Source organism: Eriocheir sinensis, chromosome 58 (assembly GCF_024679095.1).
Source record: "Eriocheir sinensis breed Jianghai 21 chromosome 58, ASM2467909v1, whole genome shotgun sequence".
NCBI lineage: Eukaryota > Metazoa > Arthropoda > Malacostraca > Decapoda > Varunidae > Eriocheir > Eriocheir sinensis.
The window spans coordinates 2772242-2793304 of NC_066566.1; the positions used below are offsets into that span (position 1 = coordinate 2772242).

The 21063-nt window shown below is 40.6% G+C and overlaps 1 protein-coding gene across 7 annotated transcripts; it reads left to right on the forward strand.

Moving 5' to 3' along the window:
* The first annotated feature begins 3 nt into the window (after positions 1-3).
* On the forward strand, positions 4-20124 carry LOC126985040 (transport and Golgi organization protein 1-like). 7 transcript variants are annotated; one of them, XM_050839292.1, is made up of 19 exons: positions 4-3046; positions 4880-4968; positions 5256-5339; positions 5788-5919; positions 7823-7939; positions 8381-8458; positions 8621-8707; positions 9476-9622; positions 9766-9855; positions 10281-10352; positions 11755-11982; positions 12270-12368; positions 12673-12902; positions 13259-13360; positions 13592-14518; positions 15223-15319; positions 15640-15772; positions 17001-17723; positions 19192-20124. In XM_050839292.1, the coding sequence occupies exons 1-19, from the start codon at positions 7-9 to the stop codon at positions 19245-19247; spliced, it is 6531 nt and encodes a 2176-aa protein (XP_050695249.1). In that variant the 5' UTR covers positions 4-6; the 3' UTR covers positions 19248-20124. The 7 variants fall into 7 exon arrangements, with proteins under 7 accessions (XP_050695249.1, XP_050695253.1, XP_050695254.1 ...); XM_050839296.1 differs by lacking the exon at positions 17001-17723 and adding an exon at positions 17911-18026; XM_050839297.1 differs by lacking the exon at positions 13592-14518.
* The last annotated feature ends 939 nt before the right edge of the window (positions 20125-21063 follow it).

Sequence of the window (21063 nt, forward strand, 5' to 3'; positions counted from 1 at the left end):
ACAGTGATGGATGCAGAGCCAGAACCAACAGGAATGGAGACAGAGCCAGAACCAATAGTGGTGGAGGCAGTGTTACAACCAGCAGTGGTTGAGGCAGAGTCAGAACCAATTGTTGTGGAGGCAGAGCCTGAACCAACAGTGGTGGAGGCAGAGGCTGAACCAACAGTGGTGGAGGCAGAGGCTGAACCAACAGTGGTGGAGGCAGAGGCTGAACCAACAGTGGTGGAGGCAGAGGCTGAACCAACAGTGGTGGAGGCAGAGGCTGAACCAACAGTGGTGGAGGCAGAGCCTGAACCAACAGTGGTGGAGGCAGAGGCTGAACCAACAGTGGTGGAGGCAGAGCCTGAACCAACAGTGGTGGAGGCAGAGCCTGAACCAACAGTGGTGGAGGCAGAGGCTGAACCAACAGTGGTGGAGGCAGAGCCTGAACCAACAGTGGTGGAGGCAGAGGCTGAACCAACAGTGGTGGAGGCAGAGCCAGAACCAACAGTGGTGGAGGCAGAGGCTGAACCAACAGTGGTAGAGGCAGAGACTGAACCAACAGTGGTGGAGGCAGAGCCTGAACCAACAGTGGTGGAGGCAGAGCCAGAACCAACAGTGGTGGAGGCAGAGTCAGAACCAACAGTGGTGGAGGCAGAGGCTGAACCAACAGTGGTAGAGGCAGAGTCAGAACCAACAGTGGTGGAGGCAGAGCCAGAACCAACAGTGGTGGAGGCAGAGCCAGAACCAACAGTGGTGGAGGCAGAGCCAGAACCAACAGTGGTGGAGGCAGAGGCTGAACCAACAGTGGTGGAGGCAGAGCCAGAACCAACAGTGGTGGAGGCAGAGCCAGAACCAACAGTGGTGGAGGCAGAGCCAGAACCAACAGTCGTGGAGGCAGAGGCTGAACCAACAGTGTTGGAGGCAGAGCCAGAACCAACAGTCGTGGAGGCAGAGGCTGAACCAACAGTGGTGGAGGCAGAGCCAGAACCAACAGTCGTGGAGGCAGAGGCTGAACCAACAGTGGTGGAGGCAGAGCCAGAACCAACAGTCGTGGAGGCAGAGGCTGAACCAACAGTGGTGGAGGCAGAGGCTGAACCAACAGTGATCGAGGCAGAGGCTGAACCAACAGTGATCGAGGCAGAGGCTGAACCAACAGTGTTGGAGGCAGAGCCAGAACCAACAGTGATCGAGGCAGAGGCTGAACCAACAGTGGTGGAGGCAGAGGCTGAACCAACAGTGGAGGAGGCAGAGCCAGAACCAACAGTGGTGGAGGCAGAGCCAGAACCAACAGTGATGGAGGCAGAGGCTGAACCAACAGTGGTGGAGGCAGAGCCTGAACCATCAGTGGTGGAGCCAGAGGCTGAACCAACAGTGGTGGAGGCAGAGCCAGAACCAACAGTGGTGGAGGCAGAGCCAGAACCAACAGTGATGGAGGCAGAGGCTGAACCAACAGTGGTGGAGGCAGAGCCAGAACCAACAGTGGTGGAGGCAGAGGCTGAACCAACAGTGGTGGAGGCAGAGGCTGAACCAACAGTGGTGGAGGCAGAGGCTGAACCAACAGTGGTGGAGGCAGAGCCAGAACCAACAGTGGTGGAGGCAGAGCCAGAACCAACAGTGGTGGAGGCAGAGCCAGAACCAACAGTGGTGGAGGCAGAGCCAGAACCAACAGTGGTGGAGGCAGAGCCAGAACCAACAGTGGTGGAGGCAGAGCCAGAACCAACAGTGGTGGAGGCAGAGCCAGAACCAACAGTGGTGGAGGCAGAGCCAGAACCAACAGTGGTGGAGGCAGAGCCAGAACCAACAGTGGTGGAGGCAGAGCCAGAACCAACAGTGGTGGAGGCAGAGCCAGAACCAACAGTGGTGGAGGCAGAGCCAGAACCAACAGTGGTGGAGGCAGAGCCAGAACCAACAGTGGTGGAGGCAGAGGCTGAACCAACAGTGGTGGAGGCAGAGCCAGAACCAACGGTGGTGGAGGCAGAGCCAGAACCAACAGTGGTGGAGGCAGAGCCAGAGCCAAATTTGATGGAGAAAGTGCTAGAACCAACAGTGGTGGAGGCGGAGCCAGAGCCAAAGTTGATGGAGAAAGTGCTAGAACCAACATTGGTAGAGGCAGAGTCAGAACCAACAATGATGGAGGCAGTGCCAGAGCCAACATTTGTGGAGGTAGAGCCAGACCTAACAGTAGAGGAGGCAGACCCAAAACCAACAGTATTGGAAATGAATGAATCACAAACATTGGAAAAAATATCAGATTCCCATTCAAATGTAACTTTACAGTTAGTAGATTTGGAAAATATGAGTTATTCGAGAGACGGCTTTGTTCTTGAAAAGCTTGAACCAACTGTGCACTTAGATCCAGATATGATGATTAAAGTACCTGCTTCTGTAGATGTTGTACCATCCCTTGAAGAGGTTTCCACTAAGCAAAATGATTCAGTAGAAGTAAGTTTTGTTGCATCAACAGATAAAAAATTTGGTCCTGAATCTGAGATGAGGGACACTACAGCAGAGTCTTACAATTCTATTTTTGATCCTTTAGATGCAGACAGTGCTAAAGTGCTTAAACCTGAGAGTAGTAGTCATGGTATTGAGGTAGATGATCCCCATACTGCCAAGAAAGCACTTGTTTCTGAACAAGATGTGTTAGATGTAGTTACATCTTCTGTAGATTATTTAGATCTTGTTCAGAAAAACTTAGACATGCTAGATAAAACATCGACTACTAGTGAAGACAGTAAGCCACCCCTATTCATTGAGTTAGAAGCTGCAGGCAGTAGAGTTTCACTGGAAACTTCAGTGAAGTCTGAGGGCAGTAAGGTACCTGATACGCTTTCATATCTGGATACTACAGCAACTTTGCCAGTATCTACTTTGGCAAATGACATAACTGCAGACATAGTTGGTGACTCACTTCAGCTTGAGGACAACTTAGTTTCTAGTGAACAGATTAATCTGAGGACAGAAGCCTTTAAGACTGAAGTGACTTGGACAGCACTACCCATGTCAGAAGCAGACCAGGTCTCTCATGTGTCTGCCATTGATGCTGGGGAAGCATTGAATAAAGGTACTAAAAAATGTATATTCATTACCCTCGATGCTTGTAAGTGCGTATGCCTTGACTGAAAGGGATAAAAGTAAGCTAAACCCTGTCAAGAGTCCATCCGTACTATTTGGAAATTATTTAGTTCCCATTGAGATATGCCTTTGCTATAGATATGTATGGAACTATTTATAGACAAAAAAGTATTGACTGTTGTTTAAAGACTACAAGCAGTGGCATCGCAGATATTACTTGTTATGTAGCGCAAAGGATCTTTTCTATTTGGATTTGCTTTTCTTTTTTTCTTTTCTTTTTTTCTTTTTTTAAGTAATATAGACATGCCCCCATATCTATATTATATGACTATTAGTTCACATTCCCTATATTTCCATGGCTTACCTGTGTGATAATTTCATAATCACTGTCATCACTACATTTGTTTCCTCATTGAACAGAGCAGGAAGGGGCAGGACTGTGCAACCAGTCGTCACTGTAGAGAGGTTGGCCAAGAGATATATTATTTAGGACTACAGCTGTCCTGTCCAAGAAGCCTAAATGTAATGCTCACTTTAATTAGCATCATGCTTATGGTTGGTCAGGCTGTTAGTACTCAGCACAGCAGTGTCTTGCACAAGCACACAATGTACTTGACTCCATGTTATGACACTGTTAAATACCCTCATTTGTGGCCACCAGTGATGACGGTGATGATTGGATAACACACCATCATTATCAGTCACCCATTTAGCCATTTTATGCAGACCCAAGGTAGGGTCATAAATGCAAGTGTCACCATTTAACAAGCTTTATCAGCAAAAATAGTTGTGGGGAATCACAATTTCCAACCTCAGTGACCTAGGAAGTACATTTTCTTCATCATGCCCTTGTGACTCATGGTGGAGTGCAGACATAAGTCTTAAATGCCATGTCTTAGGCATCAGATGATTTTCATGATAGCTATTATTGTTGTCATTATCAGCGTACTCTTCAAGGATATATAAAACAATGACCCCCCCCCCCTTTTTTTTTTATTTTTTATTATTATTGTTATTTTTTTTTTATAATTTTTTTATTTTTATTTTTAGAAAATGTCTAAAGTTGAGAAAGTTCATTTGGTAATTAAGTAATTTTCCATGCCAACGTGTTCATGCATTGTGTTACCAAAGGAGGGAAGAAATAGATTCATTTGGTAGTATAATGAACCTTTGGGCTGCGCCTCCTTGGCTCCGCCCGTGATTGGTGGCAGTGTCTCAGAATTGTTCAGTTTTCCCTGTGACTCACCTTTTTGCTCGCATGATTATATTCAACATTCACTGCCTAAGGTTCTTGTCTCCCTCTCTCATGGATAAGCAAATGTCATTGGTCCTGCTTGCTATGATAGAGAAATACTCACTAGTATTATTTCTAACTTTCCTGCATGCTTCATTTTTTTATATAACTTTTTATTGTATTTCAAGATTTACCATTTCATTATTGGTTTATGTATGTGCTATTTTCCTGTATCACCTTTGTAAAGTGTATGCTACAGTTGACAACTTTCACAAAACATCACCACCACCTCCTCACTTCACTACCTGTACACATCACATTACCCCACAGTGTGCTTAGTGACAATGATTTGCAAGGTAGTACATTTATTTATCTGCTGCCACATTGTTGTATGTATTTATGAAAATCCCAAATCTGTATATGTTGTTATATCTTCTGTTATTCAAAGAACTACAAATACTTTATCAGTTGAACATTAGATCTTATTGGCAGATCTACTGTCATTAGTAACTGCAGTGAGTCTTATCTGGCTTCATTTATATGTTTTCTTGCGTACTGTGCTGGCTATTGACCTCCTCCATATTCCAGGAACTAAGGAACCTGCTGATGGTGATGCACAAGAGAGTTCAGCCGAAGGGTCACTTATACAAAAGTTTTTGAAGGCATCACACAACATGGTAAATATTATACACTCAACTTGATATTTATAGAGAACATAAATGGACAAGGTCACATCAGGTGAATGAATGTTTTTACTTAGGTACAATTTTTAAAGTTGTTGTTGTGGAGTAAGTCAGTAAATGTTTTAGTTTATTATATATGTCGATGTCTTGCTATTTTTCTTGTAACATTTTTCCAATTAATTAATTTAATTTTCTCCACTGCATCTGGTTTCATGGCTGTGCTACTTTCAGTTTTTTGGCAGCTAGACATTTTTAACCACCCTTATATTTCTCTCACTCAGATGATGACAATGTACAGAGGCATTCTCTGCCCCTGTATTGAAAATGCTTGGTCTGGCTTCACGCACGCAGCACAGTTTATCAGGGTAGAGTTTAAGGCTATATACCTCATAACGCTTCTTTTACAGACTACCTCTAATAACTCGCAGTGTGAAAATTTTGCATCTCACAATCTTCTGGCACATTTTATCTTTATTCACTCCCTGAGTTTGCTAATTGCATGCCTCTGCCTTGTGTTGGTCCCTGCTGCATATAACTTTCTATTTATTCATATAGATAGTTGCTTTGTATTAATATTTTAGTTTTCAAACATTACTAACAGAATATCTCTCATGGCCTCTTTTTCCTTATGAATTTTCCCCCAGCATAATTTTCTGCTTTCCTGTGAGAGCCCTATGAACCGATATGATTGATTTTGGAGGAACCTGTGTTTCATTCATGGCGCACCATATTGCAAACATTTCTCAAATTTTAATTTTAATCCTTGGCCTGCCTTCACTTCAGAAAAAGAATATAACGATTTTATTTCTACAGCTGCCGGAGGGCCTGGCCTTTGGAGTTGAGGCAGAAATCGCTGAGCCAGAAGTGTCCAAAGGAGCCTTGGCGTTTTTGGCAATAGTTGTCTTTACCATCATTACCATCTATGTGGTGCACCTCATCATGATGGTAAGTGGCATGAGTCTTTGATCCTATGTCTCTATGCATGTGTGCCTGCACTAGGGCATCAGTTTGCACGCATGACTTTTGGCATAATTAACACAAAGATTTTTGTTCACATCAGTAAACTTGATATCATGGACTTGTTCATTGAACTTCTTAAACTTATGCCATAGCACTTTTGGTTTCAATATATGCAATCCTCATTAACCAACATCATATTCTGTATATTTTAGATTATATTTATGAGCTGTGTTTTCACAGGCTTTTAGTCTTTCAAGCATTAAATTTTGATTGTTTTACTGGTATACCGGTCTCACCCAGTTACTGTACTGCACTGAACATGGTTATCCATGCCAGACTGAATGCACCATCTCATTGATGCACAGTCTGTGTGCTCCATACTGACCATATTGTTTTGTCTTCATGGATTGCCTCATGAATCTTAAGTTTGGCAGGGTATGATGGATCTTTACTTATTTTCAGCTCATGTCCATCTCATCAAACCTTACATTTTATACATGTAGCTTTGATCAATGTTTCCTGCTTTCTCTTGAGAAATCAATAGAATCACAGATGGCATCAAGATGGTTCTGTTACTTGTCAGGGCCTCACATTTTTCTGTATTTTAGATGTGAAAATGTATAAAAGTGATCACATGAGGAACAAAGCTTCTTGATGAGAACATGTCCACATTTACAATAGTAATGTAAACTTTGGGCTTTTATGGACTGCCATTCTCCCAGCTGGTCCATGACATCATTGATTTACTGCTTATCTAGCTATTTAATTTTTTATTTGCCTTTGTGATGCAGTTAATGCAGAAGTGATATAGAATCTGTGTTAAGTTTTAAGGCTGTTGTTGATTATAACAAGTTAGAGACAGAGGAGACTTGTTGAAGTAACTGAACCTCTCTGCCACAAGGCTGCCCGGAAGGTGTACTCTGTATGTATTACTGACATATTTTTTATTTAGTGTAGAGTAGTTTATTTCTTTGCCTCATACATTTTCTGAGTTTTGGGGTGATGTGATGTGGAACAACAGTGGGCTTCACTCACAGAGAGATGAGAACACTTTCTTGGTCATGTTAATTTACATATTTTCATAATGAGTGTGTAGCAGTTGGTTAGTAATGTTGTACCTTATCCTAGCTTAGTGTGTTCTAGCTAATATCCAAGCAAAGGTTAGTTCATAGATGAGGAAAAGGGAGAACCCTTAACTCCAACTTATTGTAAGGAAGCTATTATTGTTTACAGAGTATTTTCACACACACACACACACACACACACACACACACCACTCTGTGGCGCAACTGGTAGAGCGCTGCGCTGCCAGGCTTCACAGTTTGACAGGGTGGCGGTTCAAGCCCACTCAAGCCGGATTCTTTCCTTTGACTAGGAGTGGTTACTGTCACCCCTTGAGGAAGGGGGATGGGGTGCGTGGTGTGTGAGGTCCTGGCAGTACCCATAGATCGACAATAAAGAGCACTTCCTCATGTCGGGAGGGTACCTGCTGGCGATTACAAGTCCAACACGTGATCAGGCCGTGGTGAATTACACACACACACACACACATTATTTTTGTACATATTTGACATTGGTAGTATTTTTCAATACAACATTCCCATGAATGTTGAATGTACCATTGCAGTTATGTAATTTAATCCTTTGAGCCAGTAACTTTGGTCATTTGGAATACTATTTATCCCAGAAAATCTCTAGAAACCTTAAGATATGTTGACAGTTTCATGCATTTGCAAAATTTAGTAGAGTATTTAGAGTAATAAGGGAGTTGTCAAGTATGTATTCCATGTATTAGCATAATGAAGTAGATCATTTAAATTTTAGAGCAATAAGGAAGTTGCCATCTGTCAACCATTCATGTCGGTATTCTCTTCATGTTGTTTAACAGAAACTTTCCCGTGAGAGCCCAATCCTGGCAGCCTTGAACAACATGGACCGGGAGAAGCGCATCTTGCTCCATGAGAATGCAACGCTTCATGAAGAGCTGTGCAAGGCTCGGGCAGAGGTCAGTCTCACTTGTTTTACTTTTTCTTTGGGGTCTTTCTTTTTATTACCAGTGATGAGCTATAAAATATATTTGGAAATCCTGAAAGCAAAGCACATTTTACAAGAAAAGATTTTAGTGTTGGTGTGGAATCTGAATGAAGCCTACTATCTTTCATGATGTCTTAAGCCATATCAAAGGGGAAACTAAGGGAAGGCAGTACATTCAATTATATATTGTTATGATGAAGGGAGAAGGGAGATATCACACTTGTGCATCTAGTAAGAGAAGGGAAACAAGCATGCTTGTTTTATTATCTCTTGCAAAGTACATGCTTTTTGGCAATCACCTTATGCTTTTATTATCATAAAAACAGTGCATTTTAGCTTAGGCAGATTTTTCTATTCCTTCATGAATTGTAACTTTTCTGCACCCATTTTTCTTTTGCACGGTTTACTTCAGTTGGAAGTTATGGCATTACACATCACAGAGTCTAATGGAGACACCACTGAACTTGATGCACAACTTGAGCTCATCAAGGTTAGCATTTTTATTTTTATTTGCAGCACTTTTTTCATTATATTTCTTAAATAACACTTTTAATTGTGATTATGTTCTGAAATTTATTATTTATTTGATACTGATAGTCTATTGTTCTTCTTTGTGTGTTTCTGCTGGGTCATCTTTGGTGGGTATACATAGAAAACCTTGGATCATGCCAGTGTGCTGGCATCTGAGACAGAGAAACAGCTTGTAGTGCAGCCTGAGAGGGAACAGACTTCTGATGAGGTCTCTGTCAGATTATTGTACTTGCTGCAAATTGTATCTAGATGTCAACTTCATTGTTTTTCAATTTCTAATATGCATATTCATACATTAGTTTATAATCTAGTATTATGTGAAGAGTTCTTTTGTTTTGTATTCATGATTTTCAGCAAATCTTGTTCCTATCATCAGTCACCTTCCCAAGGCTTATGTTGTGCTTGTGTATTGGTCTGATGCTTCAGTTGGCAGTATGAAGTCCACATTGAGTTGGTTCTTGTGGATGACATGACTATCTGTTAACCAAGAACAATTGACCTGAACCAGAGGATTTGATATAAGCATAAGTGAAAGTGGTAGATTTATCATTAAAGAGCAATAGTGGCTAGAATTACCCATGTTTGAAATCATTTGAATTGTGTATCATAGCTTCCTAAATTAGATTTTGACTAAATTGTAGCCACATTGACCTAATTGATTTATATAAAAAAAATCCTTGGTGAATCTAGGGTTTGGGTAAAGAATTTTTACTACAAATACTTAGAAAATTATATTAAGATTTGAAATAAATGAGAGGAATGTAGAAAATAAGTGTTTATAGAAAAAGCATCAAGAGTAGTAGAGTATGAGGGTAGATGTGAAAGAATGAAAAAAATTGAGAACAAGGACAAATTCATAAAAAAGCTAGACTTTGTTCACTTTATTTTCTGAAAGGGAGAAGCTGCTCGAGGTGTAAATTCATCATGTTCTTGCATGAAAGACACTCAGGAGAGTAACTTGTGCTCTGCCCTTCAGCGTGAACATGCTGCTGAAGCCGCCCACCAAGAGGAGAAGATTGCCCAGCTGGAGCATGAGTTGGAGGAGGCCACCAGCAATAGCATGGAGATGCACAAGATGCTTTCAGAAATGTTGTCTGCACAAAAAGATACAACAACCTTCCAGGTATGGAGAAGTCTGATCAATAAGCATGAGTTTGCTTCAGAAAAGTGTGTGCTGCAAAAAGTTAATGGCCTAACACTTCGGTGTCACATGAAATTTGTGTACGTCACGTAATCCTTTAATCATTCTTATGTTTCTTTTTTCAGGCATCAGTTGACCATCTTCAGGAAATGCTTGATGGTCAGCAAGAAAAGGTGGAAGCCTTGAATTCTGATCTGGCACTGAAGTCCAGACTTGTAAGTCAATGTTTTTTGTAGATTTTTTCCCCCGGGAGGTGGTTTCAGACTAACAATTTTGGGTAATTTTCTGTTTCACCAACTTTTACATGCTCAGGCCTGATGTATATGGACACAACAAAAGTGTCGGCAGGGGAGGAATTCAGTAATATCCTCATAATACCACAGTGTCCTTGAAATTACAACTTAAAACTCACCCACTAAAGGTTTGTCATCTTTCAACACTTCCATTCATTACAACAGCCAGTCCCATTTTACTGGAAAGCAAATGGCACTTACATGGGTTATATTAATTTTGGGTCACCGTGTTTTTTGGTCTCCATGTGAATTATGGAAACTGTACAAAATTTCTCATTAGATAGAAAACTGCAGATACCAAAAGTTTGCAATTGTTCCCAATAACAGCAGTTGTTTTCATTTCCCAGAATGAGGAGCTTCACCTAGAGTTGTCAGCCTCCAGGGAACAAGTCAGCAAACTTGACACACAGGTTCAGCAGGTAAATACATCCTCTTGTGTTCCTTTTATTATTTTGTCGTGCATGAACATATATTTTTTCACATTAAAATATTTCCAAGAACACATCATATGAATTAAAGTTTAGATTAATAACTTTTCATTCCTCTCCTCTCCAAACCCATTCAGGAAGGAGCTGAGGTGAATGTTTGTTTAGCAGTACATAAATACTGTAGAATTGTATAGTAATTGTATAGTTGTTCTTGATATGTAGGATTAGAAGTAACATTTTGAATTGTAAAGTGTTTACTCTGAGATAAGTGTACAGTAGACCAAATTATAAGGCTGAGAGTCCATAGTATCTTAATCAGAGTGTATTTATGAATAGTTTATAAAAAATATACTACATTATAGTTTTCAACCATGAAAAGGTTTGTCAAATGCTGTATTCAGGTAGTGAGTTGAAAGCAGCTTAAAGCCATTACAGCATCTCATTGCCTAGGGCAGGGGTTCCCCCCCGGTGGGTCATGACACCCTGAGGGGTCATGGAGGATTGGCTGGGGGGTCATGAAGGCTTGCTAGAAAGTAACGATTTGGGAGAATAATTTTTATAGCTTATGGTTTTGAGATTGTTTTCTATGTTTTAATTCTGCTGGTGAGTGTTGAAAGGAAACAACAGGGTATCTGTTGGTCTAGTTATATGTAAAAATTTGTGTATTTAAAAATGTGTAAGACAAACCTACTGACATCAGGGGGTCGCATATGGTTTGGGGAAAAGAGTCATGAGTGCAAGAATGTTGGGAACCACTGGTGTTAGAGATACGACCAGATTACCAGATATAGACCATCAGTGAAAGGAAAGAGCATCACCTACTATGATTGGCTACAGCCGCTACACAACCAGCTGTACTTGGGTCCCAGTACCGGGTTCTTGAATATATTAAGTGAAAAGTATTTTCCTGCATATGAGTCTGATTGGTCTGTGCAAGACATGAGCAATGGAGTTATTTAGTCTCATATCCCACTCTAAATATAACAAAGTTTTAACTGGTGGGGAAAAAAAGTTGTGAAGAGCAGATGATATGCAGACCTCTTACTCTCTCCTTTACTTGAAAGGGGGAGTCAGATTGTTGCATAACACCTTTCAAACTTCAAAACCAGAATTTGCTTCTTGGCCTACCTCTTGACTAGGCAATTTTAGTTTTGTTGCTTTGTAAGGCTGTGTACAAGCTGGCATGTGTCAGCCTTTTCTACCTAATGGTAGCTCCATGTGACAAGTAGTGAAGATGAATGATCTCCCCACTCCACTTACTCTGACATGTTATCTTGTACATTTTGCTTCATCTTTTTTTCCTTTTATAATGTGTAAGGTGTAGTTCAGTAAGCAGCAAAATCTCTGGTAGGGGTCATCAGTGTGAGTATTCATGCCTTGCATAATTTTTCAGCTCACACAGTCACTGAAAGAGATTAGCAATTCCAAGGAAGAGACCAGCCAACAACTATTGAAGGAAATTGAGCTTGTAAAGGAACTCCAGACTGTTAATGAATCCATATCCAAACAATCAAAGACCAGTGATGAGCAGCTGTCTGCCTTGGAGCAAGAACTGCAGGCATTGCAAGACACCATTGCTACCTTACGTGAGAGTGTGGAAACTAAGGACTCAGAATTAAAAGTGAGAATTGTGGCTACGAGCTTACATTATTCTGTTCTGTTAATAAGCTAAGGGCTGATGCTATTACATGACTAATATGATTCATGTTCCCTGTATTAGGATTATATCTGTGAAACTTGGGGGGTTGCTATGCAGGTTACTATTTCAGTGCAATCTTCATTTTACTTGTGTATCATATTTCCATATAACATTTCATTAACTCATGCATGTTGTATTGTTGTTTAGTCATACTTAAATAAGTCTCACTTCTACTTTGTTCAAAATTTTTACAGTTAATATAATTTTAGGTTGCCAAGGAATGCCTGAAGCAGATCCAGTTAACCTCAGAAGACTCCAAGGTTGTCCCTGATGATAAGAAATTGTCGTCACTCTTTGATGTCATTAAGGTGAGTGAATGTCTGACTGCCACTGAACCACTCTTGTTCTTTATTTAGGCTATTTCAGTTTTAGAGACTTTGAAGCATTTTGCTTGGCTCTCTTTCCTCCTCTGACCATAGCTTTTATTGTTCAAACTCAGGTTTGTTTTGAACCCATATTATAGCACCATCATTACCTTGACTGTGATATTTTTAACTAGTCTGCTGCCCTCACCCTGCCAGGCACATAAAATGTCATGGTATCACTGAAAACAGTGAATTTACACATAATTTGCTGCCTTTGCCTCTGACATATTTTAAATGTTTGTTACAGATCAAGGCTGAACTACAGAGGGTTAGTAGTGAGCGCCTCAACTTGGAAGACCAACTGAAGGATTCTGAAATGGCCCAGAAAAATTTGGAAGATGCCATGTCCTCTATTCGGTCTGAGGTGACAGAGCTGCGCTCCATGCATGATGAAGCAGTGCATGAAAAGCAAGAGGCAATGAGTAAACTAGCAGTCCTGACTCAGTACTTTGAAGAAAAAGAAGCACAACTAACAAAGTATGTATTTACAGAACATGAAAGTGTTTTCCATGTCTATATATATAACCAAAAGGTTGAAAAACAGTAAATCATTTTGGGGCAGTACCAGTGATCAATGACTTTGCTAGGAGAAAAGGAATAGCAGATGAGACAAGAAACCGGAGAAAACATTGATGGGGACTTGTATTGCAGCTGTACATTGGTAGGCTCAGGCTGCTTCTGACAGAGGAGAATTATAAGAAGACATGAATAAATGTTGTGAACTTGAACCAATTTTTTCTCTCTTTTATTTGTTTCACAATACAAATATTGATGTTTTGAATGCTGAAGGAGAATACATGTGAATATTTATCGATTTTACCATGATCTTTCAGAGAACTGGAGTCGCAGGAAGGAATGCGAATGAATGCTGAAGGGTCAGCAGCCTCTGTTGCCCAGAAGATCCATAACTATGAGCTGGAAGTCACCTCCTACAAGTGAGTGATAAAATGCGTCAAACTTAATTCACTGGTGTTAAATTCTGTGTTGATAAAACTTCTGACTGCATGTTTACCAAATCAGTGGTCTTCTCAATGATTCTGGTTTATTTTGTATATTTTATTGTTTATTTTCTGTTTCTCAACACTCATTTCTGTTATTATGGTTTACACTTGTCCTAATTTTTAATCTTGCTTAACACGGAATGCAATTTTTCATGCACACTAAAGGGATATAAAGAATCTGCCAGAAGCAAAAAGAGAAATGATTCATCGAATGTCCATGGAAGAGTATGATTTTGCAGACCTGTCGCCCACCACAGGAAATGTCCCAGTCTCAGACGAGTACAAAGTAGAATGGGTAAAAGCCAAAGCTGAATTAAGACGTAAACAATCAGCTGCTCTCACCACTGGCTTTAATGAGAATAAGGAAGAGGCAGCTGCTCCCATTGTGGCTTCCATTTTACAATCCTTTGACTCTTCACACTCCTCTGACTCTGCCCAGGGCCTCAATGAATCACCAGCATGTACTGTTGAATCTCCTGTTCCACTGGAAGTACAAAGTGGCAGCAAGATAGAGCAGCTAGAGTCCACTACTACTGGCCCACAAGTTGAATTACTGCCATCTATATCTGTGGCACCCAACTCAGGAAACTTTACGAGAACATCATTTTCTCGACCTTCTTCCCTAAAGATATCAGCCAGACAAGACAGCTTAACTGCTGGGCTCACGACTATGAGTGATAATCTACCTACATCATCAGCAACCTCAAATTTTAGTTCATTAGCCACTCAGGAGAATGAGCCACAGCTGAGTACCTCAGTAGAAGTACCCAGCAGAACTAGTTATGATCTTGGATTACACAGTGCTAAACTGGTAGATCTTGGAGCTGTTGTTTATGACGACTCTTTTGATGTAGCACTACAGGAAACTGCTGCCTCAGATGATGTGAAGAGTTCAGTTGCTGCCATGAAGAGTATCTTTGAGAGAGATGCACAGCTCAGATCTATGTCAGAAACACTACCTTATGGCTCAAGTAGTGAGAAAGTTGTCTCCTTTGGCACAACAGTGAAAAGTTCTCTCAGTTCTAGATCAGATCTGAAGAAAGAAGAAAGAGAATCTTCACACATGAATCTGATGTTGGACACAAAGAAAAAGTAACTGGCAATTTTTATGTTTTGTATCATCCTGTATCTTGAGGTTGAATCAAGAAAATGTAGATCCTGTATGTACTATCTTTGTCCGTCATCCAGTATTAGTAGCCACGAGTAAATAGAAATAATGGATGCTAAGTTGCAAAAAATATCATGTATTTCTTTCCCGAAAATCTTTCCACTCTCTTCATAAGCAGTCTGTAGGTACTTACTACCAAATTTATGTTAGCCTTTTTCAAAGTTAACACTTTTTACCTTAACTGTACATTTTGAATTGTTATGCAGAGGAATTTACATAACTGCTGCTCCTAGGCCAGATACTGGGAGGTAATGGTAGAGATGGTGTTGGTTAAGTAGTGCTGTACTCGTGAGGCCCTGCACAAGACTGTATACTGTCACTTATGGCATACACTCTGAATACTTCTGGAGTATGAAGGATGAACACCAAGGTCTTCATAAAATTCTAAAATCCCTTTCCTTAATCATATAACAAACAAATATTTAAAGTTTTATATAGACAATAAAATCAACCTTTTTGAAGAGTGTCTGTGGTATTCATAGTTATGATGCTCCTGAACCTCTTAATATTGCAGGGTCTGGTAAAGTCTCACTGGAAGGCATATAAAGGCACTTCACATGATAACTAACACAATTTGAGTTCCATGCAAATAACCGTATGATGTTAACAAAGTACCAATTTTCCCCAGAACTCGTGTTGAAAGCCTGCAGAAGGAACTGCAGGCTCAGGAAGAATCCTACAAAACTCAAATTGCCAGCTATGAGCAGAAGGCCCATGACAACTGGGTGAGTTGTTGATCTCACTGCTGGAATATCCTGGCTTATGTTTGTGTGTTCAGGGATGCTTCCACTAACATAGATTCAGTATGCAGAATATAGTTTTTTTTTATTTATTTATTTATTTATTTATTTTTTTATATAATACTTGGAATGGGGATGGCTTTTTTTTCTCCTCCTCCAAGAACTGCAGTCTTCGGAAGAGTTGGTACTTTGGAGGAAAAAAATAACATTGGTGTTGTTATCATTATTATCATTGTGTATTGTTATTTAATATTTAACACGTTGATTATTGATTTACTTATTCATTACTTAAATAACCTCTTTAGCTACAAGCACGAACAGCCGAACGCAGGAACGAAGAGCAGCGGCAGGAGAACAGCCAGCTGCGGAACCGCCTGACGCTGCTGCAGAAGGAGAAGGAAGGCATACAGGGTGGCATACTTAAGCCCACTCCTAAACGTAAGCATATTGTCTTTATTGTACAGGCTGAACAGTGAGTGCGGGGACACGAGACATCTTTTCCTCATCTCTAGCTTGGACTTTACCTTCAATTTCCAGGGGGCTTAGTGGTGCAGTGGTTAGCACACTCAGCTCACAACCGAGAGAGCCCGGGTTCGATTCCCAGGCAGAGTGGAAAAATTTGGGCGGCTTTTCCAACACCCTACGCCCCTGTCCACCCAGCAGTGAATGGGTAGTAGGTATTAATTGGGGGTTGTGTCCCGTCTCCTGGGATCTGTTCCCTTCTCCTATAGTTCCTTCCCCTCCTGTCTCTCTCCGGCATATGACCACAGATGTTGCGCCGACTAAACGAAACTTTCCAACCTTCAATTTACTTTGGTACTTGTTTGAGTGTTGCTGTTTTCTAATCATATGCCTAACATTATGCTCCATGGTCATGATATACTTGAGGAGTTACTTTTTGTTTGATGTTAATTTGAACATTTTGGTGGCACTGAAATGTCTTTGCTGTAAAATGTTATATTTCAGGTTAAAAATATTTAGGAACTGACCTAACGTGATCATCATTCGCCTAATTTCTAACTCAGTACTATCTTCCTCAATTTATTTATTTATTTATTTTTTTTTTTTTCCACTCATAATCTCCGACATCAATAGTACTATATCTCCGGCATTTTACAACCACAAATATTCATACGATTCAATTGCTTATCGTTCAGTAGTTTAACTTGTGTCTGCATCTCATCCTTCTTGCACATAGATTGTCAGCACTTACCTCCAAAAAATTATAAAAACAGTATCATCATGCTTATAACCCTTTCATTCTCTTTACTTCTAGCAATATTCTCATTAGGAACCCACGTTTAAAGCTAAAATATGCATATGTAACATTTAGGCCCAGCAAGTAATGTAGGTTTAAATTTACCATATTCATTGTATTTCCTTAGTCATGAAGATCTTTTAAAAGTTTGATTGCTTTACATAGTTAAACTTAATCACTTGTTTAAAATGCTTCATATATTGTTATGGACTTATTTAGTATTTTATGAATGAGAAATGGTATTGATCTTAAGAGTAACATCAATACAGTATTGCTTGAATAATATTTAAACATAAGCCATGTTTTAGTACAGTTTTTAGATTTGGCCTTCACCATAACCTTGTTGCTTTGTTATCATTGTGAGTCGTGTGCAGGCATTGCAGTAACAGACATTCCACTTCCCTGCAGGTCTAGATGCTAATGGAAGAATCCCATCTCCTGGGGCACTCATAGAAGGGGAGGTGGACGGGGACCACTCTGAAACCCCTCCACATCCTATGCATGGCCCTCCACCCATGTTGCCTCCCATGATGTTGCCCCCTGGAGCTCCCTTACCCCCAGGCATTCCTCCCCCACATGGTTTCCCAGGAGTGCCGCCCCCACCCCCCCCTCCTGGCATGTCCCGGGGCATGCCACCTCCATTCCTCCACGGGGAGCTCCCATTCATGAGACCACCTTATCACCCCCTTCCTGGAGACCGACGCCTACCCCCTGCAGGAGGCATGCCTTCTCCTCCATACAGGCGGTCTGGGTCACCAACGTACAATCACCGCAATGACCGGTACTCTCCCAGCAGTGAACATTCTCATCTCTCAGACCGCCATTACTCCCCTCCACCCCTCCGCCACAGGCCCCCCTCCCCCGACATGCACCGCCGTAACCATTCCCCCGACAGGAGGTCAGACAGATTAAGATCACCTGACCGCCGCTCAGACAGAGTCAGAGCCTCACCAGACCACCACCGCTCAAATCGGAGGACCCCCGACCGGAGATTAGACAGGCGTTCTCCAGACAGACGCTTCACAAGGTCGCCTGATGGCTATCACAGGCACAGGGCTTCTCCTCATGATTATTATGATCATTCAGATTATAACAGTGATGACTCCAGGTTACATCAAATTTCCAGTAAAGGTAACAGTAATTTACTTCCTTTTTCTTTTCAAGCCACCGAATCCTGCATGAACAGAGCTGCATGCTGGCAGGGCAAAACAGCATGGAACAGTTCATTCAGAATTTGGTGGTGGCTTTTAAATGAATGGATACTGATGCATGATAATAGATGTCCTTTTTTTTGTTGTTTTGCATGCTGCCTTATCAGGAAACAAAAACTTTTCAAGACTAAAAAGCTTCTGGCAGAGTGTTGAGCAGGGAGCTTCCAGTCCTTTGTCAGACAGTGAGCCGTGATTATACAAAACCTCTTGTTGATTTTGATAGGTGAAGTTTTATGTTTTGTTTTGTGTGTATTATATATATTGCCCTTTAGCTCACTTAACATTGTTTTATGTAATTGAGTTTCTTTTTCTTTCCCAAGAGTTATGCTTATTTCAATAACTTCCTTTTCCTTAGAAATAAGATTGAAATCTCAAATGTTGTGCTGCACCACACCTTTAACTGGCCTATTGTGGTTCCCTTTGTTTGCATGACATGCTACACTTACCCCAGTAGAACATAGGTATTTTAAGCAAGGGTTTGCATTCTGTTTTTGATGGTAGGAAGTGGTTACCCCAGCGCCCCCCCTCAGTGGTGCTAGCAACCATATTTTCTTGTTTGCTGGCTAATCAGGTAACTAGCAGAGAACAGACCAAATTGTAACCTTGGTAATGATTGAACTCTATTACCTGTTGGTTGGTAGTTCCATCAAATTTTGCTTTAGATTACTTTTTACCATTAGTTATTGTAAAAAAATATTCCTAAAGAGGTTAGTCATCAACCCATTTCCATATAAATACCCACCAAAAATATTTATTGAGGGTCACAAAACATGCAGCTCTCCTGTTCATTTTATGTCTGGCAGTCATCATATCAATGAAAGTGCTGTTTTGCTTTCTCTAAGTAGACTTCAGATTTCTCACATGACACTTTAACTACTAAAGTTAATTACACTTATTGTTTGTGCAATGATTTAGACCCACTTCATCAATCAGTATGAGGCAATATTCAAGGCTTTTGATACTGAAGTCATATATTGCAAGAGATTGAAAGGCATAGTAGTTGAGTAGTTTAACCCGGTAGCAGCGGGGATCGTGTTTCTTAATGGTCCCTCTAAGCAAGAAAAATGAGAAAAAATCAGCCCTCACACAAACTATTTCATGATACATATCAAAGCATTTGTGATCAGATTATGTATCATCTATTTTTGGGGGTTTATATCATTGCACAAATTTGGCCCCTTGCAGCTACACAGTAAAGCCACAAATTTGGCCCGTCGCTGCTACCGGGTTAAAGCAACAGGAGAGCTGTGTGACAGTCCTATACATTTCCCTTCAAATGTGTTTAACTTTGTATGGTATTGACTTTATTACATATATATATAAAGTTATACTTCATAAAGCTCTCTAAGTATCTTTCATGATATTTATTTATTCATTATTTTTTTCAGGCAAGAAGACCTCCACGCCGCTGGTTCCCTCAGACAGGTGGAAGAATGATGTATAGTCACACGTTTCTTAGGCGCATTTTTTCATTTTCCTGGATCTGGAAAATCTAATGTATTGTTTATCCATTAAAGCCTTTGTTAGTAATTTTAATTAATTATTTATTTTTTTGAAGATCATTCCAGGTTGAAAATGGCAGTGTGACACTACCATATTTCAGATCAGATAATATTCATAATTTATATTTACAAGTGTGTAAGTATATTTATTTTATTTGGTCTGGCACCATGCTTCATATTTTATTATAGTGGTTCATATGCCATTGCATTTAGACCACCAACTTTATTTGTTTATTTTGTCACTAATTATGTCATCCAGAAAACTGCAAAGGCACCATTCTCATGAGTCCTGCAGTGGAGAGTGTTACCTTGTGGCCGTCATCAGGAGTTTGTGATGTCCCAGCAAGTGAAACGTTCGGCTACACTGTGAACGCTGCCATTTTATGTGTTTGGTTGTGTGATTGCTTGTGAGTTTAGCATGAAACTGTATATTTGTACTATTCACTGTACATTAGAAAATCATTTTGTACTCAGCCACGCTAGTGAGTCCCATTAATCATACAATGACTGGTGATTAATTTCAAGTGGCAGTAGTGTGCAGGTGCTGTATGTTCATGGCGAGGTTTCCTCTTGTTATAATCTTATGTTGATGAAAATTTAATAAACTTGTATGAAATATTCATGCATGACTGTGATACTATATCTGTAAATATTATATTGTTGTGGAGCTCTAAGAACTAGGCTACTAAAGCCACAGCAGTGATGATAACAAGTACCAATTTGTCATTTACATGAGTTCATTGCCAGCAGTGATGCAAAAGTGTCATGTACAGGGAGAGGTAGGTACTGATGACAAGTAGAGGAAGAGTTACCACCCCATGGTGAGTTTTAATATTTCCCTTCAGAAAACCGCTGAGGCTCCCATCAGTCAGCATGGCAGGTTTAGGAGGAAGCCAAAGGTAGCCAAGAAAAGTGCAAATTTAATGTTAAGCTGAATTAGTGGAATAAAGCATGCAGACAGGAATGAGCAATAATAGTTTGAATATAAACATTAAAAATCACATCAATTGTAAGGACCATCAGTAATCAGTGTGCTGAATTGATTAGGGAATGCAAATAAAATATTTTCGTAGTACTGTATACACAAATTCAAAATTTGGTGAACAAAAGATTTGCAACTGGCTCCTTATAAGTATTCAAGTAATGTAGTCACAGAAGAGACTGAGGAAACCTGCTTTAGACACCTGGAGAGTTTTTGGTGGTGTGTGAATGCTTGGACAAAAGTTTGAGTAGAAAAAAACGTAAGTGAAGGATAATACAAATTGCATAATTCCAGTAAATTGTGAAACTCAGTCTTTAGGCTTAAAAATCAGTGAAACTTATACTGGGAAATAAATATGACTAACAAAAGAAAATTAGTTGGTAGTGGTCAAACATGGGACCATAAACATTGTGGATGATCTTGATTTGCAGTCCAGTGGATAAGTTTGCTGATGATACCAAAGTTACAGGAGAATAAGAAACCAACAACCAATGGATCTTGCAGGCTGACCTCAAATTAGGAATGTAGTCTAAAAGTGGCTGTTTTAATTTTACTGAGAACATGGCCACCAGCACCACATGGGAGGCCCTCAGCACAGCATCCTCTACCGACTCATTGTTGAACAGAACTGCCAGGAAGAGAGGATGCTGCTGACACTACCAAGCCCAGGTCTACCCCACATGAAGTTTGCCATCTGGACTTGGCCTCTGTGCTCCAGGCGAGTCATAGACAAGCTGGAGAGGGCACAGAGGGGAGTCCCAAACTGGTATCCACAT

What these genes read in the sequence shown, in the direction of transcription:
- LOC126985040 (XM_050839292.1), top strand. Translation starts at nt 7, where the DNA reads ATGGATGCAGAGCCAGAACCAACAGGAATGGAGACAGAGCCAGAACCA. An exon ending in TGGGGAAGCATTGAATAAAG is followed by an intron (nt 3,047 to 4,879) that starts GTACTAAAAAAT and finishes TCCATATTCCAG; the next exon opens with GAACTAAGGAACCTGCTGAT. An exon ending in TGGTGCACCTCATCATGATG is followed by an intron (nt 5,920 to 7,822) that starts GTAAGTGGCATG and finishes GTTGTTTAACAG; the next exon opens with AAACTTTCCCGTGAGAGCCC.